Source organism: Haliotis rubra, unplaced genomic scaffold (genome assembly GCF_003918875.1).
Source record: "Haliotis rubra isolate DU_JTF1 unplaced genomic scaffold, ASM391887v1 Scf57, whole genome shotgun sequence".
Taxonomy (NCBI): Eukaryota; Metazoa; Mollusca; class Gastropoda; order Lepetellida; family Haliotidae; genus Haliotis; species Haliotis rubra.
This window is the reverse complement of record NW_025767268.1, coordinates 1,047,845-1,075,804: the sequence shown is the minus strand read 5'-3', so window position 1 is coordinate 1,075,804 and position 27,960 is coordinate 1,047,845. Positions and strand designations below refer to the sequence as shown.

At 38.9% G+C, this 27,960-nt stretch overlaps 1 protein-coding gene across 1 annotated transcript; it reads left to right on the top strand.

Moving 5' to 3' along the window:
* The first annotated feature begins 89 nt into the window (after positions 1-89).
* On the top strand, positions 90-27,334 carry LOC124254279 (glutathione synthetase-like). The gene is given in 16 exon segments (XM_046688193.1): positions 90-187; positions 3,012-3,132; positions 15,904-16,093; positions 16,902-16,977; positions 17,078-17,217; positions 17,651-17,726; positions 17,827-17,966; positions 19,318-19,360; positions 19,967-20,040; positions 20,789-20,953; positions 23,650-23,719; positions 24,434-24,532; positions 24,534-24,626; positions 24,957-25,038; positions 26,381-26,570; positions 27,145-27,334. Coding segments are annotated over 15 exon segments (1,665 nt in total). The 5' UTR covers positions 90-187; positions 3,012-3,041; the 3' UTR covers positions 27,281-27,334.
* Positions 27,335-27,960: the final 626 nt, after the last annotated feature.

The window sequence follows — 27,960 nt, the reverse complement described above, 5'->3', positions numbered from 1 at the left end:
CATGCAGTGTATAAGTATGTGGAGTATCTGTGATACCCTTTCACGGTAACCTATATAAAAACTTATTCATGCATATATGTTTTCGCAGATCAACAGGGATAGCTATGTTAACGCTCACTTCGGGGTCACAGTTCATGGGTTATGAATGCTCAGTGAAAGCTGATGGCAATACGGCCCGCAAATACAGGTAAGTACACTGTTTTTCTTGTATACCGATATTATTATCAAAATAGAAATTTAGGAAGAGGATATAGTCAAATAAGTTTAATTGTCGGAAAGACTGCTGAAAGCAGAATCAGTTGAACGATTCCAACTGTATCAGGTTCATGTGTTTATGAATCACTATCAAAGTGTTATTTCCTCGGGTGTTTGCTTTCCCAACCATGGCACCCGTAACAAACACATTCAAACAGGAAATCAACTCTTTACTTGAAAAAGACACATGGTGCAAGAAATTCTAAGGTGCTTTGGTGAAAGATCAAATGCGCTGATAATTATGGTGGCTGATTAGGGCCATCGCTTTCTCGCCTTAAACTTCATAGATAATACTTAATCAGATGATAATGTACACTCTTTGCATGACAATGTACTAACGTCACTGCGCCATTCTAGTCTGCCCCCTCGTAATCAAACGTACCCTTGGTAACCAACGTCACGATGCATGTCAGTTGAGATGAGATGAGATGAGATGAGATGAGATGAGATGAGATGACATGAGATGAGATGAGGAGATGAGATAAGATAATTCTTTGTTATCGCAATAAAGGGAAATTTGTTTTGCATCATATGCAGTTCTCCAGTTTTTCTTTCATAAGGCAGCCATATTAACATTGCAAGTGATAATCATAAAACTATTGTTTAAACTAATCAGGATATAAATACATCAGTTTAGTACACAAACATTGATATTGACTGATTTGGACAGTTGGAGGACAAGTCATTCATTGAGTTTGTTGTAAATACATCTAATACTAGCTGGAACAAATGAGTGGCGAACCCTGTTTGTTCTAAAAGTCGGCATACGCAGCCTGCGCCCAGAAGGTAATGATGAATATTCCGAACCAAGTATGTGAGTAGGATCACTTAAAATTTTGTTTGCCGGTTTTGAAATTTGCTGCTCTTAGCCCAATAATTTTAGACGATTTTTTAGAGTTTGCTTTTATTCTGGACAGACAGGTTTCCGAACCAACTCAAGAATTTAAAGGTTACGACACTTTGAATAAAGGTTTTGTAAAATAATATCATGATAGTTTGGTCGATTTTAAAATGTTTCAACTTCCACAAAAAATGCAAGCGTTGTTGTCCTTTCTTAAATAGTTTCTCAGTGTTTTCGTTCCAGGAGAGTTTTGAATCTAAGACAGTACCCAAATAGTTGTATTCAGTTACTCTTTCTATTTCATTAACTTTAATACTTGCAGCATTTATTGTTGACTTAGCTTTTCTAAAATCTATGATAATTTCTTTGGTTGTTTGCACATTCAAAAATAAAAAGTTTGACTTACACCATTCTACAAATTTTTAAATTTCAGCTCTGTAACTAAGTTCTGATTCCCTAACAAGACCTACCCATGCATCATTATCAGCGAATGTAACTGTAAAACATGTTTCTGCGTTGGCTACACAGTCATTGGTGTACAATATAAACAGAATTGGTGAAATAACGCAACCTTGCGGAGCGCCAGTTGATGTGTTTACAATTGATGATTTCACATTATTAACCTATACAAATTGTTGTCTGTTAACTAGAAATGAATTAATCCATTTGATGATGTTAGAATTAACATTCATTCAGAAAAGTTTATGAATTAACAAATGAGGTTGAATAGTATTAAAGGCATATGAAAAAATCAACAAACATTATTCTTACATAAGTACCATAGTTTTCTAAATGGTTATATATATCGTTTAACGGAGTGATTGTTGCATCTTCTACCCCACACCTTGCTCTGTATGCAAATTGTAATGGGCCAAGAACATGGCTGACTTCATTCAACAATATGGTCTTGAAAATGCGTTCTAAACATTTCATGGCAATAGAGGTTAGGGCCACTGGTCTGAAGTCATTATTAACAGAGGGATTTTTCTTTTTTGGCAATGGAACAATTTTAGAGCTTTTCCAAAGAATGGGAACATTATGAGAATTAATTGATATCTGAAATAGCTTTTGAAAAATAACAGCCAGTTGCACTCTACATTCCTTAAGAACAATCCCAAACAAGTTATCAGGCCCACAACATTTATGTGGATTTATCTTAGCAAGTGAATTAATCACATCATCTGTCGATATATTTAACATTTCACAAGATGGAAGCGATTCCAATTATAAGTTTCCTTTCATCTGAAAAAATTCCAGTATCAAATAGGGAGTAGAAGGAGTTTAACACATTTGAAAAAGATAAGTCGTTGGTGGATTCCAACTGTCGAGGTCTAATATTAGGACAGAAGCGCCCTCGTGCTTTAACTATAATAGTTCAGGGCGAAAGTGTCCTTTATTACACTATACATGGTGGTAGAGTGAACTGTATTTACTAAATAATATGGAATTGCATCTGGCATAATTCGTGTAACAGAAGCGTAAAATCGGAGAATGCCCTCATATTCTTTATTAGGAATACTGGTGTCCAGCTTAGAGTTGTTTAGTTACAATCAAACATTGTGTAAGTTATTCATCTAAGGCAACCAATATAAAACATTTCACAATACCACAATAACAACAACAACAGAACAAGGCAGAATGGCGGATTGCTTGGGGAGCAAAGGGAAAGATTTGGACTTTCGGTCTCGGTCAGTTACAAATTCTACATGTATCAAATTCTGGTAATTTAAAACTATCATTAGGTAGGTGCTGTGTAAGGAAATAGTTATCTGTCTAGTTTATTGGTTGTACATGATAATGTAAAAAGTGGTTCATTGAAAGACATCGATGTTATCAAATCCATTTTCAGTTTGATGTAACATGTCGTAATTACGAAGAAATATTTCAGCACACTATAGTTCCATTTTTTCCCCAGTATCAAGATAACCAGTGGAACAAGACAGCAATGGCCGATTGTTTGGAGAGCGAGCTTTTTGTGGACGAGAAAAGACTTAATGAAGTGTTGGAAAAAGCAAGAGCTTTTGCTCTAACAAAAGGTACATATATAATTCAAAGGTACTGGGTGCCGTTCCACTAACCGATCTTAGCCCTATGCCAGTCGTAAACCCCTAAAATCCCAATCTTAGCGTGACGTTACGATCGGCATACCGTTCCACTAACCAATCTTACCTAAGTCAATCGTAAAGTTAAGATTCAAAGTCTACGTTGCTCATGACCAACTTAGGATAGCTAAAATCAATCGTAGAGAAACCAAAATGGTGGCTTTCCTATTCTATGTGAAAAATAAGAGCGAGCACTTCACCGTGAACGTCCCCTAAAATCCCCCATGACAGTGCAGTGAAGCCTTACAAATGTCAGACCAGTCTGACCACTGTCGTCATGGGAACACAACCGAGCGAGTCGGTGTAACACATTTGTACAACAATATTGCAACGTCATGGTTAAGAATAGGGACAGCCGTGAAGTGAACAATGTTCTGAAACAAAAAGATACAAATATGTTTGATTTCACGTGCGCTTATTTGGTGGGGGATTGTAAAGGCAGGCCGCGTGTTATTTAAGACCACTGACAGATTCTAGATACGTTATAGAGGATGCCTCGTCACGCCTTGTTTATTCTGTTATACAAGGTTCAGGCACATAATAAAAGCTCTGACACAATTGACATTTTTTAAGTCCAGACTTAAAACCTGTTCTCAGTATATTACTTATAATCTCGGCTGTAAATACTCTCGTGTAAATTATCTGTACACAGCGCTTTGAGCATGCCCAAGGATGTGGAATAGGCGCACTATAAATATGCATATATTATTATTATATTATGCTTGATACCCAGCGTTCTCACTTGCACCTGAAACCAAGGTCACTTGGTTGGAAAAATACCCATGAAGGCCCGGGTTAGAATATTGAACTTCAATAACCCATGCCTGCCGTAAGAGGCCACTAACGGGATCGGGTGGTCAGGCTCGCTGACTTGGTTGACACATGTCATCGGTTCCCAACTGCGCAGATCGATGCGCATGCTGTTGATCACTGGATTGTCTGGTCCAGACTCGATTATTTATAGCTAAGATACATAGCGTTCACTAACATGAACGCTCATGTTAGTGAACGCTATGCATCTTAGCTAGATTATTTACAGACCGCCGCCATATAGCTGGACTATTGCTGAGTGCGGCGTAAATCTAAACTCACTCACTCACTCAGTTGGTTCGTAAACTACTTTCTATCATTTGCTAAACTATGCAAAGGGAGATAACTCGTGCCTCGCATTCCTCTATCTCTCGCACGAAAGAGTCTCGATCTAAGCTTGGATCTAAGATCGGGACCGGCTACGATCGGCCTAAGATCGGTTAGTGGAACGGGTGTAACTTTTAGCTAAGACGATTGTAAAATTAGCGTAACTTGCTAAGATTGATCTTAGATAAGATCGGTTAGTGGAACGGCACCCTGGGAATTTAAGGCTTAGATGCAACCCAAAAAAATAAATATAATTAAAACACAATTATCATTTATTCATGACATATAATATACATGATTATGAAAAAACAAATAAACAAAATTATAAGCGTACAATCGCACATCAAAAGTGCCATATTTTGTACTTGGGTTTACTTCCCTCGAAACAAGGCTCCCAGGATACCGAACCCAGTCAGAGCGGGTGGGCGTGCACTTATAGTCCGTTTCACTTCATTTGAGACCAATGAATTGCTCACTAACACAAAATCTAATAAATGCAACAAAATCAAATATTGCACAGTCACATGAGATTGACAGACCATCTCTGATGATTTGTCTCATAATTTTGGACACCCGAAAAAAAAAGTTCTTTAACTAACGATCATTATTCTGTTGTAACTGTTCGCTATTTCTTACGAGGGAGCACCACTTGCTGGAAGAACAGCCAGGTAATCAACAAGAGTTTGCAGCGAGATTTCAATTTCACACGAACAACTCGCACACCTGGCTGTTCTACCAGCAAGTGGCCCTCCCTCGTAAGAACAGAGACCATATAATAGATCTATTATATGGTCCTCGTAAGAAATAGCGAAAAGTGACAACAAAATAATGATCGTTAGTTAAAGAACTTTTAATTCGGGCGTCCAAAATTATAAACATAGTTAAAACACAATTATCATTTATTCATGACATATAAAATACATTGCTGATTATGAAAAAAACAAATAAACAAAATTATAAGCGTACAATCGCAAATCAAAAGTGCAATATTTGGTACTAGGGTTTACTTCCTCGAAACGAAGCACCCAGGATACCGAATCCAGTCAGAGCGGGTGGGCGTGCACTTAAGTGTAATGAAGTCTTTCATTGGCTGGTTCCTTTGCCGATACACTCAGGGCTCTTTGTGTGTGTATAAAAATGTTGGGTTTTGTAAATACATGCTTATTTTTGTGTATAACATTTTGCAATCAACAAACATCATAAGATGTCATGTGTACAATTATCACACTTGCCTGTCTGTGTAATTACATAATGCGACAGAGACAGAACTCGGGTGCACGAGCCATAAATCAATGCGTTTTGTTTATGGTGAAAAGCCTGATAGGTGTTAAGTTCAAATTGCCTGTGGTTAGTGATGGAAGTTGTGTATTGTATATTATCATTAGCAGACAGGCAGGCAGACACACAGGTGTCAATAAAACAGACATTGAGTTTTGTCTGTGACAGAGGCATATCTATATCACAGTTAGAAATTCTGACAATGCTAAATAATGACGTGCTTTTAAGTATCGAAAGTGACTCGGTAAGAAGAACGTGTGGTGAAATAGTCAAATGAAATTATATACACAGTTAAATCGGTAATCTATTGTCATAACATATAAAAAGCTCGCGCCTGTGAAATAACAATACATTCGAAAAATAGCTCACATCAAAGCCTTCTCTGAGTACTCACCGACAGTGAAGGTTTTCCGTCTTGAAATGTCGAACAACTCACTGGTTGACACATAACTGAGTAGATCTAGATCCTTAACAAGGTTCTTTTATGTAACAAGTAGATTGTTTACTATTTGTTGTTTGTGTACACAACTAAGATTAGACTACTGCTGCTCACGACTTTATAATTCGGGCATCCCGCTTTAAGCTGCGCGAACCTATTCACTGCGCATGCACTATAAGCGCAGCGCAGAACAGCCGTTGAAACCACTTTTCACCCCAGGTGGGGTGAATTTAGTGAATCGTTTGAACATCCGATTTCGCGGCTTTTTTCATCGCGTTATTTTTCAACTTTATAAGTTGAATTATATTTTGATAACTTGTTACTGTAAGTCAATACCGAAAGGTATCAGAATCTGCAAAGTTCTGTTTTGCGTTGCATGTGACGTCGAGCTGCCATGGGTCCCTCGACCGTGAAGGACACGGGACTGGGCAGCTGTCTACCGGTAGCTCTTATCTGATTATTTAGCATTTTCATGTCTGGAGTAAATAGGTCCGTATGTAGGTCACGGCACTTCGCGAGACCGGTGACAAACAACGTACACTTAGTTCAGTCCAGTAAAGTCATATGTGGCGGTCGCGCAATTTGGAACCAGAACTGGTTCTTGAATATACGCTTGTTGTCGGAAAGCTGGTACCGGAATTAAGCTGGTGCCGTCTCGCATATCGCAAGTTGGCGCGCGCAAAGGGAGCCGGGAACCAGCATAGAACCGAAGTAGCGCCTCGCGAGACTTACATGCCCTTTACTCAACATTATAAAATAATTTCTGGCGTGGCAAATGTACTACACGTTATGTAATTCTGCGCATGGAAGTGCAACAAGAGGAATTATCAGCTGAGATAAAAAGAACCCAAAAAACATCAATTAACCGATAACACGCTGATTGATTAATTTTATTTTACACAGCGGATTTGTCGTGAGTGAGTGAGTTTAGTTTTACGCCGCATTCAGCGATATTCCAGTTATAGGGTGGCGGTCTGTAAACAATCTAGTCTGGACCAGACAATCCAGTGATAAACGTTATGAGCATCGATCTGCGCAAATGGGATACGATGTCAAGTGTCAACCGAGCCAGCGAGCCTGACCACCCGATCCCGTTAGTCGCCTCTTACGACAAGCATGGGTTACTGAAGATCACTTCTAACCCTGATCTTCACGGGTTTGCGCGGATTTGTCAAAAGGTAGTGTCATATAATGTTTATGTACGAACACTGAATACACCACATTCGTAAAGTGCCCGTGTAAAAACAACGTTCTTCCTTCAAAGGATAAAACGCCAATACGCGGATTGATTGTTCATTGTTGCCTAACTAAATTACTTTTTCAAAGAATGGAGGACATTCATTGACCAATGAAGCTATACACCAATGTGAAAAACCTGAAACAGCCACGTGACCAGTTGAGAAACTGCTATCAACGTATAACGTTATATACATTTTTTTTCATCGACTGTTAAATGAACATGATACGGAACAGGTTTCCTTGTCAGCTGCAGATGAATGGCATAGCGTTCCTTTATGTGGATATTGATGGATACATTCCTCGAACAAGGTAACAGCCTGATAATATGTTTATAACTTTATTCCGTATTAATTTCAAGGCAGCCACAAAGGTGACATTGAGTTTTGTCTGTGACAGAGGCATATCTATATTTCAGTTAGAAATTCTGACAATGCTAAATAATGACGTGGCTGATAAAGTATCAAACTGACAAAGCGACACGGTAAGAAGAACGTGTGGTGAAATAGTCAAATGAAATTATATAAACAGTTAAATCGGTTACATCTACTGTCATAACATATAAAAAGCTCGCTACTGGAAATATCAACAAAACATTAGAAAAATAGCTCACATCAAAGCCTACTCCGGGTACTCACCGCCAGCGAAGGTTTTCCGTCTTGAAATGTCGAACGCCTCACTCGTTGACACATAGATGAGTAGATCTAGATCCTTAACAAGGTTCTTTTATGTCACGAGTAGATTATTTACTACATTTGTATTTGTTGTTTGTGTACACAACCAACATTAGACTACGCCTGCTCACGACCTTATATTTCGGGCATCCCGCTTTAAGCTGCACGAACCTATTCAGCACAGCTGTTGAAACCACTTTTCACCCCAGCTGGGGTGTATTTAGTGAATCGTTTGAACTCCGATTTCGCGGCTTTTTTTCATCGCGTTATTTTTCAACTTTATAAGTTGAATTATATTTTTGATAACTTGTTACTGTAAGTCAATACCGAAAGGTATCAGAATCTGCAAAGTTCTGTTTTGCGTTGCATGTGATCTTTAAGTCGTTCACAACATTGAGAAAAACTTCTGAAACGCAATATAATTGGGACCTAGAGCATTCTTTCCTAGTCTAACACCTCACACTTAAAGCAGAGACCATATAATAGAGTCTATTATATGGACACTGATCCAAAGCGATTAATGTGTTGCTCCAGCAATCTAATCACGACGTCGAGCTGCCATGGGGTCCCTCGACCGTGAAGGACACGGGGACTGGGCAGCTGTCTACCGGTAGCTCTTATCTGATTATTTAGCATTTCTCATGTCTGGAGTAAATAGGTCCCGTATGTAGGTCACGGCACTTCGCGAGACCGGTGACAAACAACGTACACTTAGTTCAGTCCAGTAAAGTCATATATGGCGGTCGCGCAATTTGGAACCAGAACTGGTTCTTGAATATACGCTTGTTGTCGGAAATCTGGTACCGGAATTAAGCTTGGTGCCGTCTCGCATATCGCAAGTTGGCGCGCGCAAAGGGAGCCGGGAACCAGCATAGAACCGGAAGTAGCGCCTCGCGAGACTTACATGCCCTTTACTCAACATTATAAAATAATTTCTGGCGTGGCAAATGTACTACACGTTATGTAATTCTGCGCATGGAAGTGCAACAAGAGGAATTATCAGCTGAGTTAAAAAGAACCCCAAAAACATCAATTAACCGATAACACGCTGATTGATTAATTTTATTTTACACAGCGGATTTGTCGTGAGTGAGTGAGTTTAGTTTTACGCCGCATTCAGCGATATTCCAGTTATAGGGTGGCGGTCTGTAAACAATCTAGTCTGGACCAGACAATCCAGTGATAAACGTTATGAGCATCGATCTGCGCAAATGGGATACGATGTCAAGTGTCAACCGAGCCAGCGAGCCTGACCACCCGATCCCGTTAGTCGCCTCTTACGACAAGCATGGGTTACTGAAGATCACTTCTAACCCTGATCTTCACGGGTTTGCGCGGATTTGTCAAAAGGTAGTGTCATATAATGTTTATGTACGAACACTGAATACACCACATTCGTAAAGTGCCCGTGTAAAAACAACGTTCTTCCTTCAAAGGATAAAACGCCAATACGCGGATTGATTGTTCATTGTTGCCTAACTAAATTACTTTTTCAAAGAATGGAGGACATTCATTGACCAATGAAGCTATACACCAATGTGAAAAACCTGAAACAGCCACGTGACCAGTTGAGAAACTGCTATCAACTTATAACGTTATATACATTTTTTTTCATCGACTGTTAAATGAACATGATACGGAACAGGTTTCCTTGTCAGCTGCAGATGAATGGCATAGCGTTCCTTTATGTGGATATTGATGGATACATTCCTCGAACAAGGTAACAGCCTGATAATATGTTTATAACTTTATTCCGTATTAATTTCAATATTTGTATTTTGTTCTTATTCATTTGTTGTAGCATTCAGCAGAATCATTTCATTTTTTAGACGTGAAGTTCGACGAAACAAACAACATACTCTAGGTCGCACTTAAGGCGTGTGTGAAAAATCATTCACGTTTGCAGTCTATAAAATGTCTATTATAGTCATGTTATAAATTCACTAAAAACAGTACTTTTTATGAAGTTCCAAAATGCATAAAAAATGATAATACATTCACTAGCATCATAAGACAAAAATATAAATACGTACATTGACTTCGTTTTTCCTCAGTCCTAACATTTTGTATCAATGGCAAATGAAGTCAAAATTCAAATTGTGTTCACTTCTTTTCATAATAATGAAAATCGAAATATTAATGAGTAAAAGGTCGCGGGGGAAAACAATAACAAAAGCAACAACCAGTCCCGGCTCTGGACCAACTTTCCGTTGTTGCCAGTCATGACTCGTGGGACAACTTGCTCATACAGACTCCTGAATGGAAAAGGTATTCATAGCAATATGGACACAGACTTGATGAACTACAAATCTTGACACAAAGTCAAAGAGGAACATGAAACCAACTGACCGGTGGAAGAACTACTCCTATGAGAATCAAAAACGCATATTTCTAAAAAATATTTAAATGTAACTATCAATTCAGATACGGACTATACCCACTTACTGGTCTCAAGGTTTCATGGATGAACGCCTCCAATAACATTGCAATCACAGGCCCTTGTGTTTTTGCGAGGATTAAAGATTGAATTTTTTTTGAAATGACCCCCTACTCGAAAAATCATGATTTATTGTACTGTGAAGACAATCGTGACCAACTCGTGTTATTCCGGGACAAGCCGAATAGCGTCTCGTGACCCTCTGGAAGGATTTCATATTGGCGTTTGAACATCAGAACTACTTTAAACAAGAACGATAATTCAATCCCTGTTTGATTCCAATGTTTCTCAATATCACCGAAGCACTCGTAATGCTGTTTTTTTGTTTTTACTTATTTATTTTAAAGAATTAAATCTTGATACAACTAAATGAAGGAGAAAAAAGACATTTGTTAAAGACATATTCTAACGTAATTATCACCAGCTGTTCACCTCACATTTCCAATTATATAATCACAAATGGGAATTGTTTTATTGAATATGCAAATAAAATAATCTTGTTTTCAGCTACATTAAATCCCAAAGCAGATACTTGAAAATGACTTTAAATTTGTTCACAAACTGAACATTCGTGTAACCTTGCTGTCATACTCCTGGTGGAATTTTAAATGAATTCGCTGAAAAAAAATATGAATGACCAAAATAAAGTCAGACTAAAATATGCCCAGTGATGTGAATCGTAAGTCCATTGCTAAACATTAAAGTTGATTAGTAACATGCGTATATAATAGCATTGTTTTGAAACTCGAAGCGATTTATAATTGCATTTCCTAACAATGTTGAAAGCGCACGTACAATCTCCAAAACAAGCCCGCAAGATCGTCAGAAATACACCCACGAGAGCCGTTATGTCAACAAACGCACGTGCGTGTATTTGAATCTCGCACCATTCATGGCATTATCCATACTAAAATCTACACGAGACAAGACAGTTCTGTTGGCTACACGTTCTTTGTACTTTCAATATGACGATACATATTTTCATGATTTTTTTTAAACACACACATAATGCCATAACCGATTTAAGTACTGGTTATTATTTTTATCAAAGCAACGCAATCATTACGCGCGTTCTGATTGGTTTGTCGTATTTTCGAACATAACAAGCATCGGGATGGTACATCGCATGATTCTTATTAAAACTTCATAATAGGCAGCAAAACTCTGTTAGCTACGTTCTTTGTACTTTCAATATGACGAGATATATTTTTCATGATTTTTTTAAACAATGACATAATGCCATACACGATTTAAGTACTGGATTATTATTTTATCAAAGCACCGCAATCATTACGCGCGTTCTGATTGGTTTGTCGAATTTTCGAACATAACAAGCATCCATTCGTCACCACTCGCCCCTTTGGTAACCTCCAAGAAGATCATTCGTGACCAACTCGTGTTATTCCGGGACAAGCCGAATAGCGACTCGTGCCCCTCTGGAAGGATTTCATATTGGCGTATGAACATCAGAACTACTTTAAACAAGAACGATAACTCTATCCCTGTTTGATTCCAATGGTACTTAATATCACCGAAGCACTTTGTACATCGTATTGCTGGGTTTTTGTTTTGTTTTATTTATTTATTTTAAAGAATTAAACCTCTTTGATACAACTAAAAGAAGGAGAAAAACTATTATTTGTTAAATTACATAGCAGCTGTAATATTACCATATCCAAATGTATATTTCTAAATAGGGTTTAAGAATCACAAATGGGAATTGTTTTATTGAATATGCAAATAAAACAAATCTTGTTTTCAGCTACATTAAATCCCAAAGCAGATACTCAAAAATGACTTTAAAATATTTCTCAAACTGAACATTCGTGTAACCTTGCTGTCACACCCCTGGTGGAATTTTAAATGAATTCGCTGAAAAAAATATGAATGACCAAAAAAAAGTCAGACTAAAATATCCCCAGAGATATGAAATATAAGCCCAATGTTAAAGATTAAAGTTGATTAGTTACATACAGATATAATATTATTGTTTTGAAACTCGTAGCGATTTATAATTATATTTCCTAAAAATGTGGTGGAAAGCGCACGTACAATCTCCAAACAAGCCCGCAAGATCGTCAGAAATACACTTGGACCCATGAGAGCCGTTATGTCAACAAACGCACGTGCGTGTATTTGAATCTCTCACCGTCAATCGCATTATCCTTATTAAAACTTCACACGAGGCAACACAATTCTGTTAGCTACGTTCTTTGTACTTTCAATATGACGATATATATTTTTCATGATTTTTTTAAACAATGCACATAATGCCATAAACGATTTAAGTACTAAAGGATTATTTTTATCAAAGCACCGCAATCATTACGCGCGTTCTGATTGGTTTGTCGTATTTTATCTTCACATAACAAGCATCGAGAGGGGACGAGTCTTCTTGGAGGTTTACAATATATAACAAGTTTTATGGATAACAACTTCTTTATTTTGGTGAGTGCGACGTTTCGATACAGATTCTTGTACCGTTGTCAAGCAAGAGTGATACATGAAGTGTAGGAGCTGCATATATATACTGTATATAACAATGAAACAACATAATAGACAAAGGAAACAACATAATTGCCATGATTGGCTAAGCAGTAAGCTGATGAAGCCAGTAAGTACATAAAGGATAGTGAATGGAAGCCAGAGATGTAGTTACAATGAGATGTTTATACAATGGATGCGATGTTTATACAATAGACTGGGCTTGGTGGAGGAGTGGATCATAAGCAGATGGAATGAAGTATCCTTGGTCACGGTTGATGGTAGGCTTGTGGCGTTTGATGAATGGCTTCTGTGAGCTTGCGTTTAGTGAAGTCCGTTTGGTTGTTGGCGAGAATGGTGATGTCGGACCACTCTATTTGATGATTGGGGTTGGCTTTGATGTGGTCAGAGATAGCTGATTTGGTGTCGGAATTAGCAACAGAGGTGCGATGTTCTTTGACTCGGGTGTTGATGGGTGTTCACTAAACGCAAGCTCACAGAAGCCATTCACATCAAACGCCACAAGCCTACCATCAACCGTGACCAAGGATACTTCATTCCATCTGCTTATGATCCACTCCTCCACCAAGCCCAGTCTATTGTATAAACATCGCATCCATTGTATAAACATCTCATTGTAACTACATCTCTGGCTTCCATTCACTATCCTTTATGTACTTACTGGCTTCATCAGCTTACTGCTTAGCCAATCATGGCAATTATGTTGTTTCCTTTGTCTATTATGTTGTTTCATTGTTATATACAGTATATATATGCAGCTCCTACACTTCATGTATCACTCTTGCTTGACAACGGTACAAGAATCTGTATCGAAACGTCGCACTCCAAAATAAAGAAGTTGTTATCCATAAAACTTGTTATATATTGTACGTCTCAACTTCTAAAATGCCACTCAAACATGTTTCTTGTACGTTCCGTCTTTCCATTCATCTTTTTGTTCGATTTGGGTTTAATGTTTCTTGTAAGGTTCACCTTTCCATTCATTTGTTTGTTGAATGGATTAGTACGTTTTACTCTTTTCTTGACCAGTCGATGGGCGATATTTCTGTGAATATGTCAGCATTTGAAAAGATATCTGCTGAACGAATGTGATTCATCGTCGTAATATGCTCTAAAAGTAGGAATGACAAATATTTATGCATGATGATCTTTATTGTACTATTGCGACGTTTCGGTATAGATGCTTATATCGTTTCACTGCATTGGCCCTATATGCATCGTCTGCGCACACATACACTGTCCTGGGCTTTTTTGATGATCAATCGTTTGGCAGTTTTATATCTATCCTGAAGATGTCTCTTGGCAGGTTTCACACATTCACCACGATCTTGAAACCATTCGTTAGATTCCATGATGGCAGGTTTATTGAGAGTGTGGGATGTCCGCATCACTTGCTTCCAGGACTAGAAGAAGGTCTTCTTTGGAGTTCCTTCGTTCTTCTGATGAATCCTTGGTATTCATTTGTTTGTGTGGTAGAATGTAATTATCTCCTTCTGATAGGCAATTGCCTTCCACTGATTTACCTACCTGAACTTGAAATTAAGGACACAAGTGAGAGCGCCTCAATTGTCTCCTATCTAGATCTATGCATAAAGATTCAGAGTAACAAAAACCTCTCCACATGGCTGTATGAAAAAAGGAAAGATTTTAACTTCCCAATAGTCAACTTTCCTTTCATGTCGAGCAATATTCCAACAGGTCCAGGCTTTGGTGTTTACATTTCCCTTTTTGGGGTGCAATCGAGCACGCTCCTTTCACCAAGATTTCAAAGAGCGTCATATCAGTCTTGATCAGAAGTTGTTCGACCCAGGTTACAACATTCAAGGAATCAGTAAAACTTTCAAAACGTTTTATGGTTGACATGTGGAGGGCATTTCAAAATTCGATGCATCAGTGTCAAAAATGATGTCCAATCAAATTACCTATTTTGACTTGTACCATACGTTCCCGAACTATTTCAGGTGAACAATTGTCTAAACAGTGCAGGATACGCTCATCTCTTCGCGAACACCTGGTATCATAACTATTGTATGGTGATTCATACACATATGCTCTGTCATCGAATCGCATGGTGACAATCACTGGATAGCGATTGCCATCGTGCAACATCGTACAACTGTTATACTGCTGAAACAAATATATACTCACGATATAGTCACAATTATACAATTGACTGTGCTTTTAGAAGAGATTTCGTATGGATGTGAACAGTGTTTTTTCGCTTCTATTTTGATACATTCGCGCAATGACAGTTTCGCCCGTTAGGTAGTGGTACATTCATAGCCTTATGGTAATGGGTAAATAGTTTACATACACTTTACGTATACAGGAAGGGAAAGGTGGAAAACTACAGTTCGATTTGCCGAGAAGTAGTCATATACACATTGCCCAAATTGTCGTGCAAAAGGTGCAGTTAAATGAATATATTGAAATCAAGAAATTTGGTAGGCTCTGTACGGCTGGTGAAAATATTTTGTCCAGTTGGGGTTTATTCAAGTGAGGATACCAACTGGTTTGATAACAAATGGTTTGTCATTTTAAATGAAATGTCCGTCTCTGTGAAAAAGCAGAATTCTCCAGAGGGTTCTTCATGAGTCGCCCGTTAGATTTGATCTTCAGTAACCCATGCTTGTCGTCAAAGGCGACTAACGGGATCGGGTGGTCAGACTCGCTGTCTTGGTTGACACATGTCATCGGTTTACCTGTTGATCACTGGATTGTCTGGTCCAGACTCGAGTATTTTCAGACCGCCGCCATATAGCTGAAATATTGCTGAGTGCGGCGTAAAACTAAACTAAGCAAACACTGGCCTCTGGCCACGTGTCCAAGTTAGTTAAAAAAACTGTCATAGTACGTTTTTCTCAGCTGATCATATGCCATCTTGCACACAGCTGTTCATTGAGATAACAATTTCTTAAAACATTAGTCTATTTTTTTATTTTAAGGACCCAGCTCGTATGCTTTGAATCTTTTAGTCTCATACGACTGCCATATGACAGGAATCTGTATGCAGTCTGAACAGCGAGGACAAGATGGAACAATGCTGGCTCAGCATTTCCCCTTTACCCTGTTTCCCAGCGTGGTGCCCCGGACATGCTTCCAGGAGGCCGTGGACTGCATGCTGGATTTCAACACACTCATCCATAAAGTAGCCCATGACCACAACTTCCTGGAAAAGGCCCTTAAGAAGTACGCACACACAATCATTATTCAATATTTGGTTAGGGATTATTATATTTCATCACATCAGAAACTGTACTAGCCGCGAGAAACTTTAAATTTTCTAGTCGATCATAATATGAGATTTCGAACCCATCTCCCCAAGCCCCAAAGTAATTTGTACTCAGCTGCTTTCCATTTTCTGTTTAACAATCCAATTAGTAATCAGAATTACATATAAGAACAACGTCATTGCAGGATTAAGTTGACATTTTATAAAAAAATCGTTATTTTGCGGCAATTAAGGATGTTCAAACCTAGTGTCATGAACCACCTGTGCACAGTGAAATGTGTTAATGTAGCCACAAACTCACGCCTAAAGAAACCCTTCATCATTTTGTAAATATGTTCTGATGATTAAAAAAGAAAGCGCAGGTAGATACAATTTTATTATTACAGGTAAAGACAAACATTGATTTTGTGAACATGTACCTTGATGTATTGTGAACATCTTGTTGACCTCTGTGCACAGCATCCTACGTGGCTCGATCAAATATATAACAATTTGTCCAGATACAATTTCACATCTAAATAATTTCTGTATAGAGCAAACAAAGTAACACATTATATGCCGACGAATTGGAAATTATCCTTAACCCATGTCTTCCGTCTTCAGCCGAAAATACACTTTGCAATAAGGAAATAGAGTATATGTATGCTCTTGCAATAGTTCTCATAATCACTGGGTGTATTCGTAAAGAAATAAAACATTGGAAATGATATAAATGATCTCATCTATGTCGTCTCTGGTATCTTGCGTCTCGATCCCTCATTTCAGTGTTTTGAAGGTTGATGAGTTTACAAAAGGGTTGTGGCAGATCTACACTCAAGTGAGGGAGGAGGGATACACTCAGGTAGGTATGCTCTTGATTAGATTTCAGATATAAAACGTCTTTTACCTCCCTTTATCAATCTTTGAGAAAACCAATAGAAGAAAGTGTTTCTTATTTTCAGCCCCTGTCATTGGGATTGTTCAGAAACGACTTCATGATCGATGTACAGGACCCTGACCATGTCCAGATTAAGCAGGTTGAGATCAACACAATAGCAGCAGGTGCAGGCAGCCTTGGATCATTGCTAGTTCACCTGCACAGGTAGGTCCTTGTCTGACGTACGCCGTCTGAGGCTACCTCTGTTGATGTCATAGGGGCTGTCAGAGAAAAGAAAAATATTTCTTTTTGTTAGCTTATATCAATTTTGTTGTGACCATATGGTACATCGCTTGCCTATAGTTGGTGAATATAAACCAGGGTGTCGCAATACAAGGAAGCCTTAGTGTTACGACTGTCGTACGTCTGTGTAAAGATATGGGAGTCACGACCACCTAAACGCTAAGAGCGCTTTGTGCATGGGCACCCCTGTTATGTGGTTACCTTCCGGCAATTATTCTCTGAGGACGGGTTTCTGCCACTTTTAAGTGTTTCTTTAGAATTGTTGCCTCAAAGGTGCTCTACTAATTAGTTCTCTGATATAAATGATCTCATCTATGTCGTCCCTGGTATCTTGCGTCTCGATCCCTCATTTCAGTGTTTTGGAGGTTGATGAGTTTACACAAGGGTTGTGGAAGATCTACACTCAAGTGAGGGAGGAGGGATACACTCAGGTAGGTATGCTCTTGATTAGATTTCAGATATAAAACGTCTTCTACCTTCCTTTATCAATCTTTGAGAAAACCAATAGAAGAAAGTGTTTCTTATTTTCAGCCCCTGTCATTGGGATTGTTCAGAAACGACTTCATGATCGATGTACAGGACCCTGACCATGTCCAGATTAAGCAGGTTGAGATCAACACAATAGCAGCAGGTGCAGGCAGCCTTGGATCATTGTTAGTTTACCTGCACAGGTAGGTCTTTGTCTGACGTACGCCGTCTGAGGCTACCTCTGTAGATGTCATAGGGGCTGTCAGAGAAAAGAAAAATATTTCTTTTTGTTAGCTTATATCAATTTTGTTGTGACCATATGGTACATCGCTTGCCTATAGTTGGTGAATATAAACCAGGGTGTCGCAATACAAGGAAGCCTTAGTGTTACGACTGTCGTACGTCTGTGTAAAGATATGGGAGTCACGACCACCTAAACGCTAAGAGCGCTTTGTGCATGGGCACCCCTGTTATGTGGTTACCTTCCGGCAATTACACTCTGAGGATTAGGTTTCTGCCACTTTAAGTGTTTCTTAGAATTGTTGCCTCAAAGGTGCTCTACTAATTAGTTCTCTACGGAAGCGTCCTAGTGCCACAGTCTGAATTTTTTTATCACCTAATTAGGACTTAGTATCTCCTAATTAGGACTTACTATCTCCTAATTAGGACTTAGCTATCTCCTAATTAGGACTTATCTATCTCCTAATCAGGAGATACTATCTCCTAATTAGGAGTTACTATCTCCTCATTAGGTGATACTATCTCCTAATTAGGAGTTACTATCTCCTAATTAGGTGATGCTATCTCCTAATTAGGAGTTACTATCTCCTAATTAGGACTTAGCTTTCTCCTAATTAGGACTTATCTATCTCCTAACTAGGAGATACTATCTCCTAATTAGGAGTTACTATCTCCTAATTAGGACTTAGCTATCTCCTAATTAGCAGATAGTATCTCCTAATTAGGAGATAGTAAGTCCTAATTAGGAGATAAAAAAATTCAGACTGTGGCACTAGGACGCTTCCGTAGTTCTCTGTATCTATACCCTTTTCAAATATTTATTAGCACATTGTCTGTCGCTCTATGTCGATGATCCTAGTAATAGTGTTTCAGGAAGTGCCAAGTTGCGAACATATGAAAAAGGCATAATTTGACGAGTTTGAAACATTTCATTAATGTATCAGTGCATTTACAGACATAGTATATCCATTGTGTTCACACGTATATTTTGATCTCACTACATTTTGTCTGCACAAATGATTCATCTATCAAGAGGCGCAAGAGGTGAATGAAATTTTAAACATTGGTTCGCCTAGCTCTTGGTTCGATTCTGCACTTTCACAGGAAGGATTTCAAGCATTATTTTGTGTTTCCGCTGTGATACCCGAAGATCCAAAATATTATCAAATTAAAATTTAATACTCTGCTCACACCTGATAGGGGCAATACTGATTAGTTCTATACCTTTTTCTAAATAATTTTGTCCAGGTGTGCTGATCCAGAGCTTCATCCTAAACGTCTGACATCGCTGTTTACATGACTTTTGTGTTGCAGGTTTACCCTTGACCTGATAGGGAAGCATTATGATAACAGGGAGGTGAGTAGACACACACATCTGGTGATTTGGAGAAACCAGACAAGACTTGCATGACGTATCCCATTATTACTCAGGTATTACTCAGGTATCCCATAGGTGAGCCAGGCGGAGACGATTCTGTCTGTCTATCTGTCTGTGTGTGCGTGTGTGCGTGTGTGAATGAATGATCTTTATTTCCTTCATTTGTGCAATTATTACACATATTATGAATACTAACAGACACGATATCAAATCATATTAGATTGAAAATGACTGATGGAGGAGGAGCCATGTTGACAATGTTGATAAAAGTAGTCCATAGTCACGTGGAGTGAGTGAGTGAGTTAAGTTTTACGCCGCACTCAGCCATATTCCAGCTATATGGTGGCGGTCTGTAAATAATCGAGTCTGGACCAGACAATCCAGTGATCAACAACATGAGCATCGATCTGCGCAATTGGGAACCGATGACATGTGTCAACCAAGCCAGCGAGCCTGACCACCAGATCCCGTTAGTCGCCTCTTACGACAAGCATGGGTTACTGAAGGCTCATTCTAACCCGGACCTTCACGGGTATAGTCACGTGGAAGTGTACATGTATGAAGTACTGAAAGTGTCTCTACTAGGTCCAGGATAACAACTCTTCTCTGGGAGCAGCTTTGGGTCTACTGAAGGCGTGGGAGTTGTATGGACGGAAACAGTAAGTGCTCTAAATGTCGTATACTGGTGACATCATATACCTTTTGAACGTCTGGCATGCATCACAATACTTTGAATGATGATAACTAACTCACTTACTCACTTTTAGGGGTGCTTTATTGTATCGAAAAAATATCCACAACATTGAACTGCATTGAATGAAATGCTTCTAGTGGCTTAAGTCTAGTGCCATTCATCTTTGTTGTGCGTGAATGGCCTCATCGTGTAACACCTCAGCAACAAATGTCTACAGTTTTCATCACATCAGAAATATTTCACTCAAATCGTTACGATAAGATAATAATAGTACGAGAAGTACCTTTAGTTTTAATGGATGATGGACCAGAACAAGCCCTGAAACGCTGTATCAAAGAATACAAAGAAGAAGAAACCCAGAAAATTCTCTATGTTCGAGAAGTTCATAACAAAAATACTTAAAACCTTGTTGTCGTTGGAGTACCATAACTAGGTAATCAGATTCTATTAAAACATTAGAAATATGATAAACAGTAAACAATAGATACGAGCTATAGATCACCAGCTACCACACGAGGGGCCACTGAGACTGTAACTACCACAGGGATACCATAGGAAGATTCACACCATCCCTATAGTCTATACTGACTCTATGTCAGTTTGGAATGAATGAATGAATGAATTGCTTCTAGAAAAAGGAGAGATTTCATATCCACTGAAACCTTTCTAAAATAATACTGGAGCCTTTATTCTCTTCTTTGTTAATTTCTCAGAGCTGCCATCCTCTTTGTTGTGCGTGAGACAGAGTCAAACATATTTGATCAACGACTCCTGGAGTTCAAGGTCCTCTCTATCAACTCTAGGGTTCGGGTTATACGTGGTACTTACATGGACATCTACAACGGCGCCTCCTTGACAGAAGATAAGAGACTGTTGGTGTACGTTATCATCAAGTGTTTCCATCAAACCCATAGTTTCAGTAGCTCACCTTCCCGTTATCAGAGATAACGTTTAAGCATATGAAAGATCGTTATTTTCGATCATAGTCGGATTATAAAGATGCGTCGACCACCAACTTACAGAATTCGCCACACAAATATTGTAGCTCACCTTCATATTAGCAAAATGCTTCAGTGATATTTGTATAAAGTGTTCACAGCAGGTTGACATTAAAATATATGTTTCTGGGATTATAGGACATTCCTAAAACTTTAAACTTGGATAAATGTCAAAATTCCTGAATTCTGAAGCAAAGCCCCAGTAATACCTATAATGATAATATTGACTGTGAGCAGTGTTGTAAACTCCCCAAAATTTCGGCCAGACAACTGGTCTGGTAACTCTCAAAAGTTACCAGACCAGCTGGAAACTTACCAGTCCAGAATTTTCAGGATTAACAGTGATTTTGAAGCCTATAAAAATCAGTAGGACAAATGTCCTGAGTGGGTGTCTGGCGATAGGCCATTGACCTAAAGCTCTTTTTGACATTTTTTAAATCCCAGAGCCATCATATAACTAAATTGTTAATGACATTTAATGTTGCAAATTGGATTCTAGATATACAGCAAAATTAAAAGATGTAATCCCACTGTTGATAAATATGAAATTTATTTTTCTAACATTTTTCAAATAATACAACTACAACTTAAATAAATTGAGTTTTTAATGAAAATGCAAGCATTTATAATGTCCAGAAATATCACAAAAGAAGCAAAAACTACGGCGATTTTTTTCCATTTGTGACATGTCATAACACCCCCGTGCCTTTTTCTTTTATATTTTCATTTTTACGTAATCAGAAAATTATTAAAAGCCACTGATATCGAGAAATAGGCGACCATACATATTATTTAAGAAATCTTTATAGGCCACCATACATAATCTTTCGCCTATTTCCCGATATTAGTGGCTTTCCGCTCGGTAACATGACACAACAACGGAAAATACCTCCGTTTTCGAAGCTTCGTATGAATAACATGCGAGGCGAATCGTTTGATGGCGGGTATCGTTCGAAAGCTCTGAACATCAACAATATCTCTATACCCTTGCTGAGAGTATTTTCACAGTTGTAAGAATCGATTTTATTGGATAAAGATTGGTTTCTAATGACGCTTTTTCGCCACAGTCTGCTATAAGAGTCGTGATTGGTCAAGATCAGACATGTGACATGAGGCAGCCACTCATATTACGGCAATGGATACTGCCCTCGTAAACGAAAACTTTTATATTTAGACAAAAGTTTTGGGTAAAATAATGCTATTCGGAACATATTAAGCACGAAATCGCCATGTATACGTAAATTATGGAACTTATTGGACGTATCGTGCTAGGTTATGACCTGTGACAAAAATGCTTCATGCATATATTTTCGCATTAAACATCGTGTCCAAGCGTGAAGACTGAGGCGGCGAAAGCCGAGATGTCACTTGTCAGTGACTTGAATCGTATTGCATGATCGCACAAAAAGATGGAAATAGTAGTTTTATATGTACGTTTGACAACTTTTATGAATGCTATTGTTGATTTTATTCATTAGTTTATTCAATTTATTTAATGATTTCCTTGAAACATTGTTACATGTGGGTGGGGTCGGGAAAGCCCGTATCTGATTGTCCAATGCTTAAAATAGCAGCCAATCGCGCAATCCATTACATGTACATTTGGTAGCTTAGTGTGATAAAAATGGATACATAAATACATACACGCCGCGGAAACATGATCAAGATTTCGTGGTTAGTTGTTGATGAATTCGTAAATGATAATGTTCGTAATTTATTAGGTCCAATATGTGAAAATAACATCGAAATTATCGATCGGCACAATAACACGTTTTTTAAATGTTTTAGTCATTATATACATTACAAAATTACGCTGATTCAACAGCCAGACCATCGGGCGTGCAACTTTTTAAAACTGACCGTCCGGTCGCAAAACAGAGTTTGCAACGCTGCTGTGAGATCCATGATACGACCCTGAACATGTCCAGGGTGTCATGGGAAAAATCATACTTTGAAACTTGTTTGGAATAGGTCCATATAAAAGACTTCCAGCCAACAAACCCGCTCTTGTCCATTTTGATAAAGCCAATGAATTTATTGATATCATTGAATTTTCTGTCCCTTATGACACCAATGTGATTGGCAAGATTCAGGGAAAGAATGCTAAATATGCGGACGTCGGCTTTGAAATGTCCCGCTTGCATCCCAAGTACACTGTCATCAGGCTCCCTATTGTTCTCGGTGCCATTTTGATATCTACTGACCTCTTGGCGCATATCAGGAGAGTGCCCGGGTTCTCCACCGGAAGCACAGCTCTTCTGACACTCTGGGTAATGCAGAAGGCTGCAGTGTTTGGAAGCCGCCATATTCTCCGGAAAGTTCTTGGTGGGTTCGACTAGGCAGCGCTTTAGTCCCTTTCGCTGTCTGGGCTGCGTGAAGAGGGGGCAAGGGCCCTGAGCTGAGTCTTACCAGCCTAACTGTGTAAGGATCACCCAAACCCTCTCTGCTGCATTTTCGTCTTCATCTTCATCTGTAAAACATAATAATACATATTTATATACCATGTGTACTGTACATCCTACCTGTGAATTACTGTTGATTGAGGCCATTGCAAAAGCATGTATTTCTTTCTCTAGTGACGGAGATGAAGTGGCCGTTGTGTATCTGCGTGCTGGCTACGCACCAGATGATGTTCCTACACATAAGGTATGTATACGCGTACGTATGTGCGGATGGAAGTCGTAGTTCAAAATGGAAATACACCTGTATCTACCTTCATATTATGTATTTGTGAGTGTGTATTTGAGTAGTGGGTAGAGACCAGGGCCCCGTTTCACAAAGCTATCGTAGCTCCTCGACTGCCGTAAGTCTATGTTAAAGCATAGGAGGTACGACTGCTACGAGAAAAGTTACGAGATCTTAGGCTTACGAGAGCTTTGTGAACACATGTAAGCATTGTGTATTGTTGTTAAGTGTTGTAAATGCTCACACATTATACACGAACCAAACATCCTTACAACTTATTTTATATGTCTCAGATAGTTCGTATCCAAGGAGAGTTTCTTTAGTTGTTCTATTTTCACTATGCCCAGGTTTTACCTTTGGCATCAGGAATAAGGGAAAGCTGATTTTAACATTGTCTGGTCCAGACTATTATATACAGACCACCGGAATTAGAGAAACTATATAATGCTGATTTTAACATTTCTTTTAGCAAGAAGGATTAAAACATGATATTCCTATTGTGTTTCTTTATTTTCACTCCGCCGATGTTTAATAAGAATGTAAAGGAGGATACTGAGTTTTAGCATTTCTTTTAGCAAGAAGGAATAAAACATGATACAGTGTATACCTTCTGACTGAGACTGGTTTTACTGAATGGCTCGTAAATCTCTGATTACATTTTGATCACTGTTTTAGGAATGGGATGCAAGGCTAAAACTTGAACGTTCATTAGCTATCAAATGCCCCTCCATCCAATACCATCTAGCTGGGTTAAAGAAAATCCAACAAGAGTTGATCCTTACCTGGATCAGTGGAACAATTCATGAAAGACCCAGCTGCAGTGAAGAGAATCCGAGCTACATTTGTGAAGCAGTATAGTTTAGATGTGGTTAGTATTTTACTTGAAAGATGACAACGCCACGCATTCAACTTTTCCTGAAAACCGATTGCCACACAAGAAGCCTAAAGTGACAAAAAGCTTTACATAGATCGTGCACATATTAGCGTCTATAAGGCGAGCCATAGATACTTAAAAATGGTATCACTCTTTGTGCTTTGAAGAAGTATATTACTCTTTTCATGATGGCTCAGTCACTGTACGGAACTGAGGCGTGTCATGTATGTGTAACAAGCATATCAGTAGGTGATATCTACATGGTATGATTCGATCTATTGTGTCTCTTCGTATCAAGCATGTGTGAATCTCTATGGTGTCTAGGGTCCAGAAGGTGACAAGGGCGTGGAGTTGGGGAAGACTGATCCAGACATGTACGTCCTCAAGCCACAGAGAGAAGGGGGAGGTAAGTCTTCTGCCTTATATACTCTTCAAAAAAAAGAAACTTGACATAGGATAAATTTGAATTTTAGGAAAATAGTTGACACAAACCAATCCATGCTGAATCCCAGTATGTGGGGGAATGGTTGCCGACGACAAAACGTTTGAAAATAGAAAGTTTAACAAAAGCGTAACGTTACACTCATGTCTAAAACGCACCCTACATGAAATGCACTAGCATCATGAAATTGTGTATCACCCTGAGCTGAAGCCTATGACTGTTAAAAAGCCACATCAATGGTACTCCACATGCATTGCTTTAAGCTACTATGGACTGACAGAAACTCAACGACACAACGCCAAGGGCTACATCCGGTTGAGACATTTTCGTTCAAACACCACGGCCGCATCATCCACGACAGTCCAAATCCCTGGACTGCTCGGAATCTCCGACCAGACAGTGCGCAATTGGCTATAGAAAGCCAGACTTTTTGCCAGAAGACCAGTTCAACGTCACGTTGTTCCCTACATCAACGTGATCTTTGGAGCATGGAGCTCGACCTCACGTTGCACGATCACCGGATTTGACACCATTGGACATAAATGGGATAAACTTGATCGAGGCTTGCGCCAGCGTAATACGCCAACTCAGACACTACCACAGCACTTCAGCAAGTGTATCAAAACATTCCTCAAGACAGCATTCGGCATCTCCTTTCTTCTATTGGTCACCGCTGCCAAGCTGCTATCGATGCTCATGGTGGTCACACCAGATACTGACATTTTACTCTGACCAAGTGGCTTTTATAGCCCTATGTGGTTTTACCAAACACTTTCTGGATGTTTTGGAAATTTGTAAAGTGATGATTTTGCTGTAACTGAGCAATGATGTCATGTTTGAATCAGTTATAGGCACTCAGTAAGTAAACTCCAAAATAGCATGTCATGTTTCTTTTTTGAATTGTATATAATAGATACTGCACACATGCCGATCTGTTGCATGGTCACAATCACTGGATTGTCTGATCCATTGTTTGAAAGGGTTTTGTCGCTAATATTCATAATGCAGGTTTTACTCAGGAATCAGGCGAGTAATGTCATTACATTGACGACACCATTGTTTGAAAGGGTTTTGTCGCTTATAGTCGTACTACAGTAAAATATATCGTTAAATGTAAAATATGTACAAACAGATTAGATGTGTTGTGTGCCAAGATACCGACCCCACCCCGTCATACCACCCACCGGTATCAGGTTGTATTCAGAAATCAGGCGAGTAATGCCATTGTATTGATAACTGAGACGAATAACAGCCCATCATGATGCCTGAAGTCACTGCCTCTGATATATCTTCTTCCTCCTGTCAGGAAACAACCTGTACGGAGACGACATCAGAGAATTCCTGGAGACACACCAGAATTCCACAGAGAGGAATGCTTACATCCTGATGGAGAGGATATTCCCCAAAACACAAAAGAACTATCTCGTCACACCTGGGAGACCTTTTGTCTTGTCTGATGTGACCAGTGAACTGGGGATATTTGGAGTGTTCCTCGGGTGGGTATAGTCCTTCAAGTCAAGGATGCCTTTTCTGCTGAATTAACCAAAGGATGTATGTGTTACACTTTCAATTTCACATTTTAGTAGTACAACTTCTATTACGTTTAGTATGTTTAGTTGCTTGGGGTATTCGAACCCACACTCTCGGAGTGAGGCACATAATCACTCAGCTGACTTGCAGTCAAGATATAGTCTATGTAATCCTCTGCCAAGTCAAAATTGGTTGTGTGTGTCTCTTCGGGTACTTCTGTTGCTACTAACAGAGCAGAACAAGCCTAATTTTGATGAAATTGTATTGTGGATCTGATGGACTTTTTTATGTCATCATGGTAGTTTTGTGTTGTGTCAGAAATGTTTTTCATTGATCTTATGATACACGAAGAAATGAATTTGTATATGAGTACTTGATAATGAGCTTGCGTTGTGGGATTGATGGTATATTGATGGTATACTGATGGTATACTGATGGTATACCGATGGTGATGCCTGAATGGTGATGCCTGAATGACTTCAGTAGGGGGCTGATGATGCACGTGTATTCTGAGGTATCTGATGGTTTCACTTTTGACAGATCCGCCACTGAAGAGAAGATCAACATGCAGTGTGGCCACATGTTAAGGACGAAGCTTCTTGGAACAGACGATAGTGGACTCCGTACTGGGCATGCGTGTCTTGACACACCGTTCCTCGTGAACGAAGAACTGTAAAAGAAAGTGCCGGTCTAATACCTGTGTAGTGACTTGAATAAATTTATAAACTTAGTTATCTTTTCAATACTATTGTCAAGTTTATCACGTTGCGTGTTTTGTTTGTTGTTTTCACATCAAGTTCTTTTCGGTGAACTACAGCTTTCATTTAAATTTGAGTGAGTGAGTGAGTTTAGATTTACGAGTGCACTTAGATTTCCAGCTACATGTATATGGCGGCGGTCTGTAAATAATCGATTCTGGACCACACAAATCAGTGATCAACAGCATGAACATTGATCTACGCAATTGTTACACGATGACTTTTGTCAACCAAGTCAGCGAGGCTGACAACCAGATCCCGTTGGTCGCCTCTTACGACAAGCATGGGTTACTGAAGATCAGTTCTAACCAGAACGCCTTTGGATTTACGCTCAACTGTCTACCAGCATTGACGTTTCAAGACCGACCGCTCAAGAGGCCTCGTCTACATTGAACTTTCAACAGTTCAACAAATCAATCAGTATATCTACTAGGATCAAGTCTTGGGTGACTATAGACGTTTAGTTAATATTTTAGATTTGTGACTCAATCGTATTGCATTAGAAATCTGTACTGTCATTCATTGTTTAACTTTATGCAGTATATAATTAAATATTATAGACTATTGACAAAGTGAGGATACCCATCCTCCTTTGATG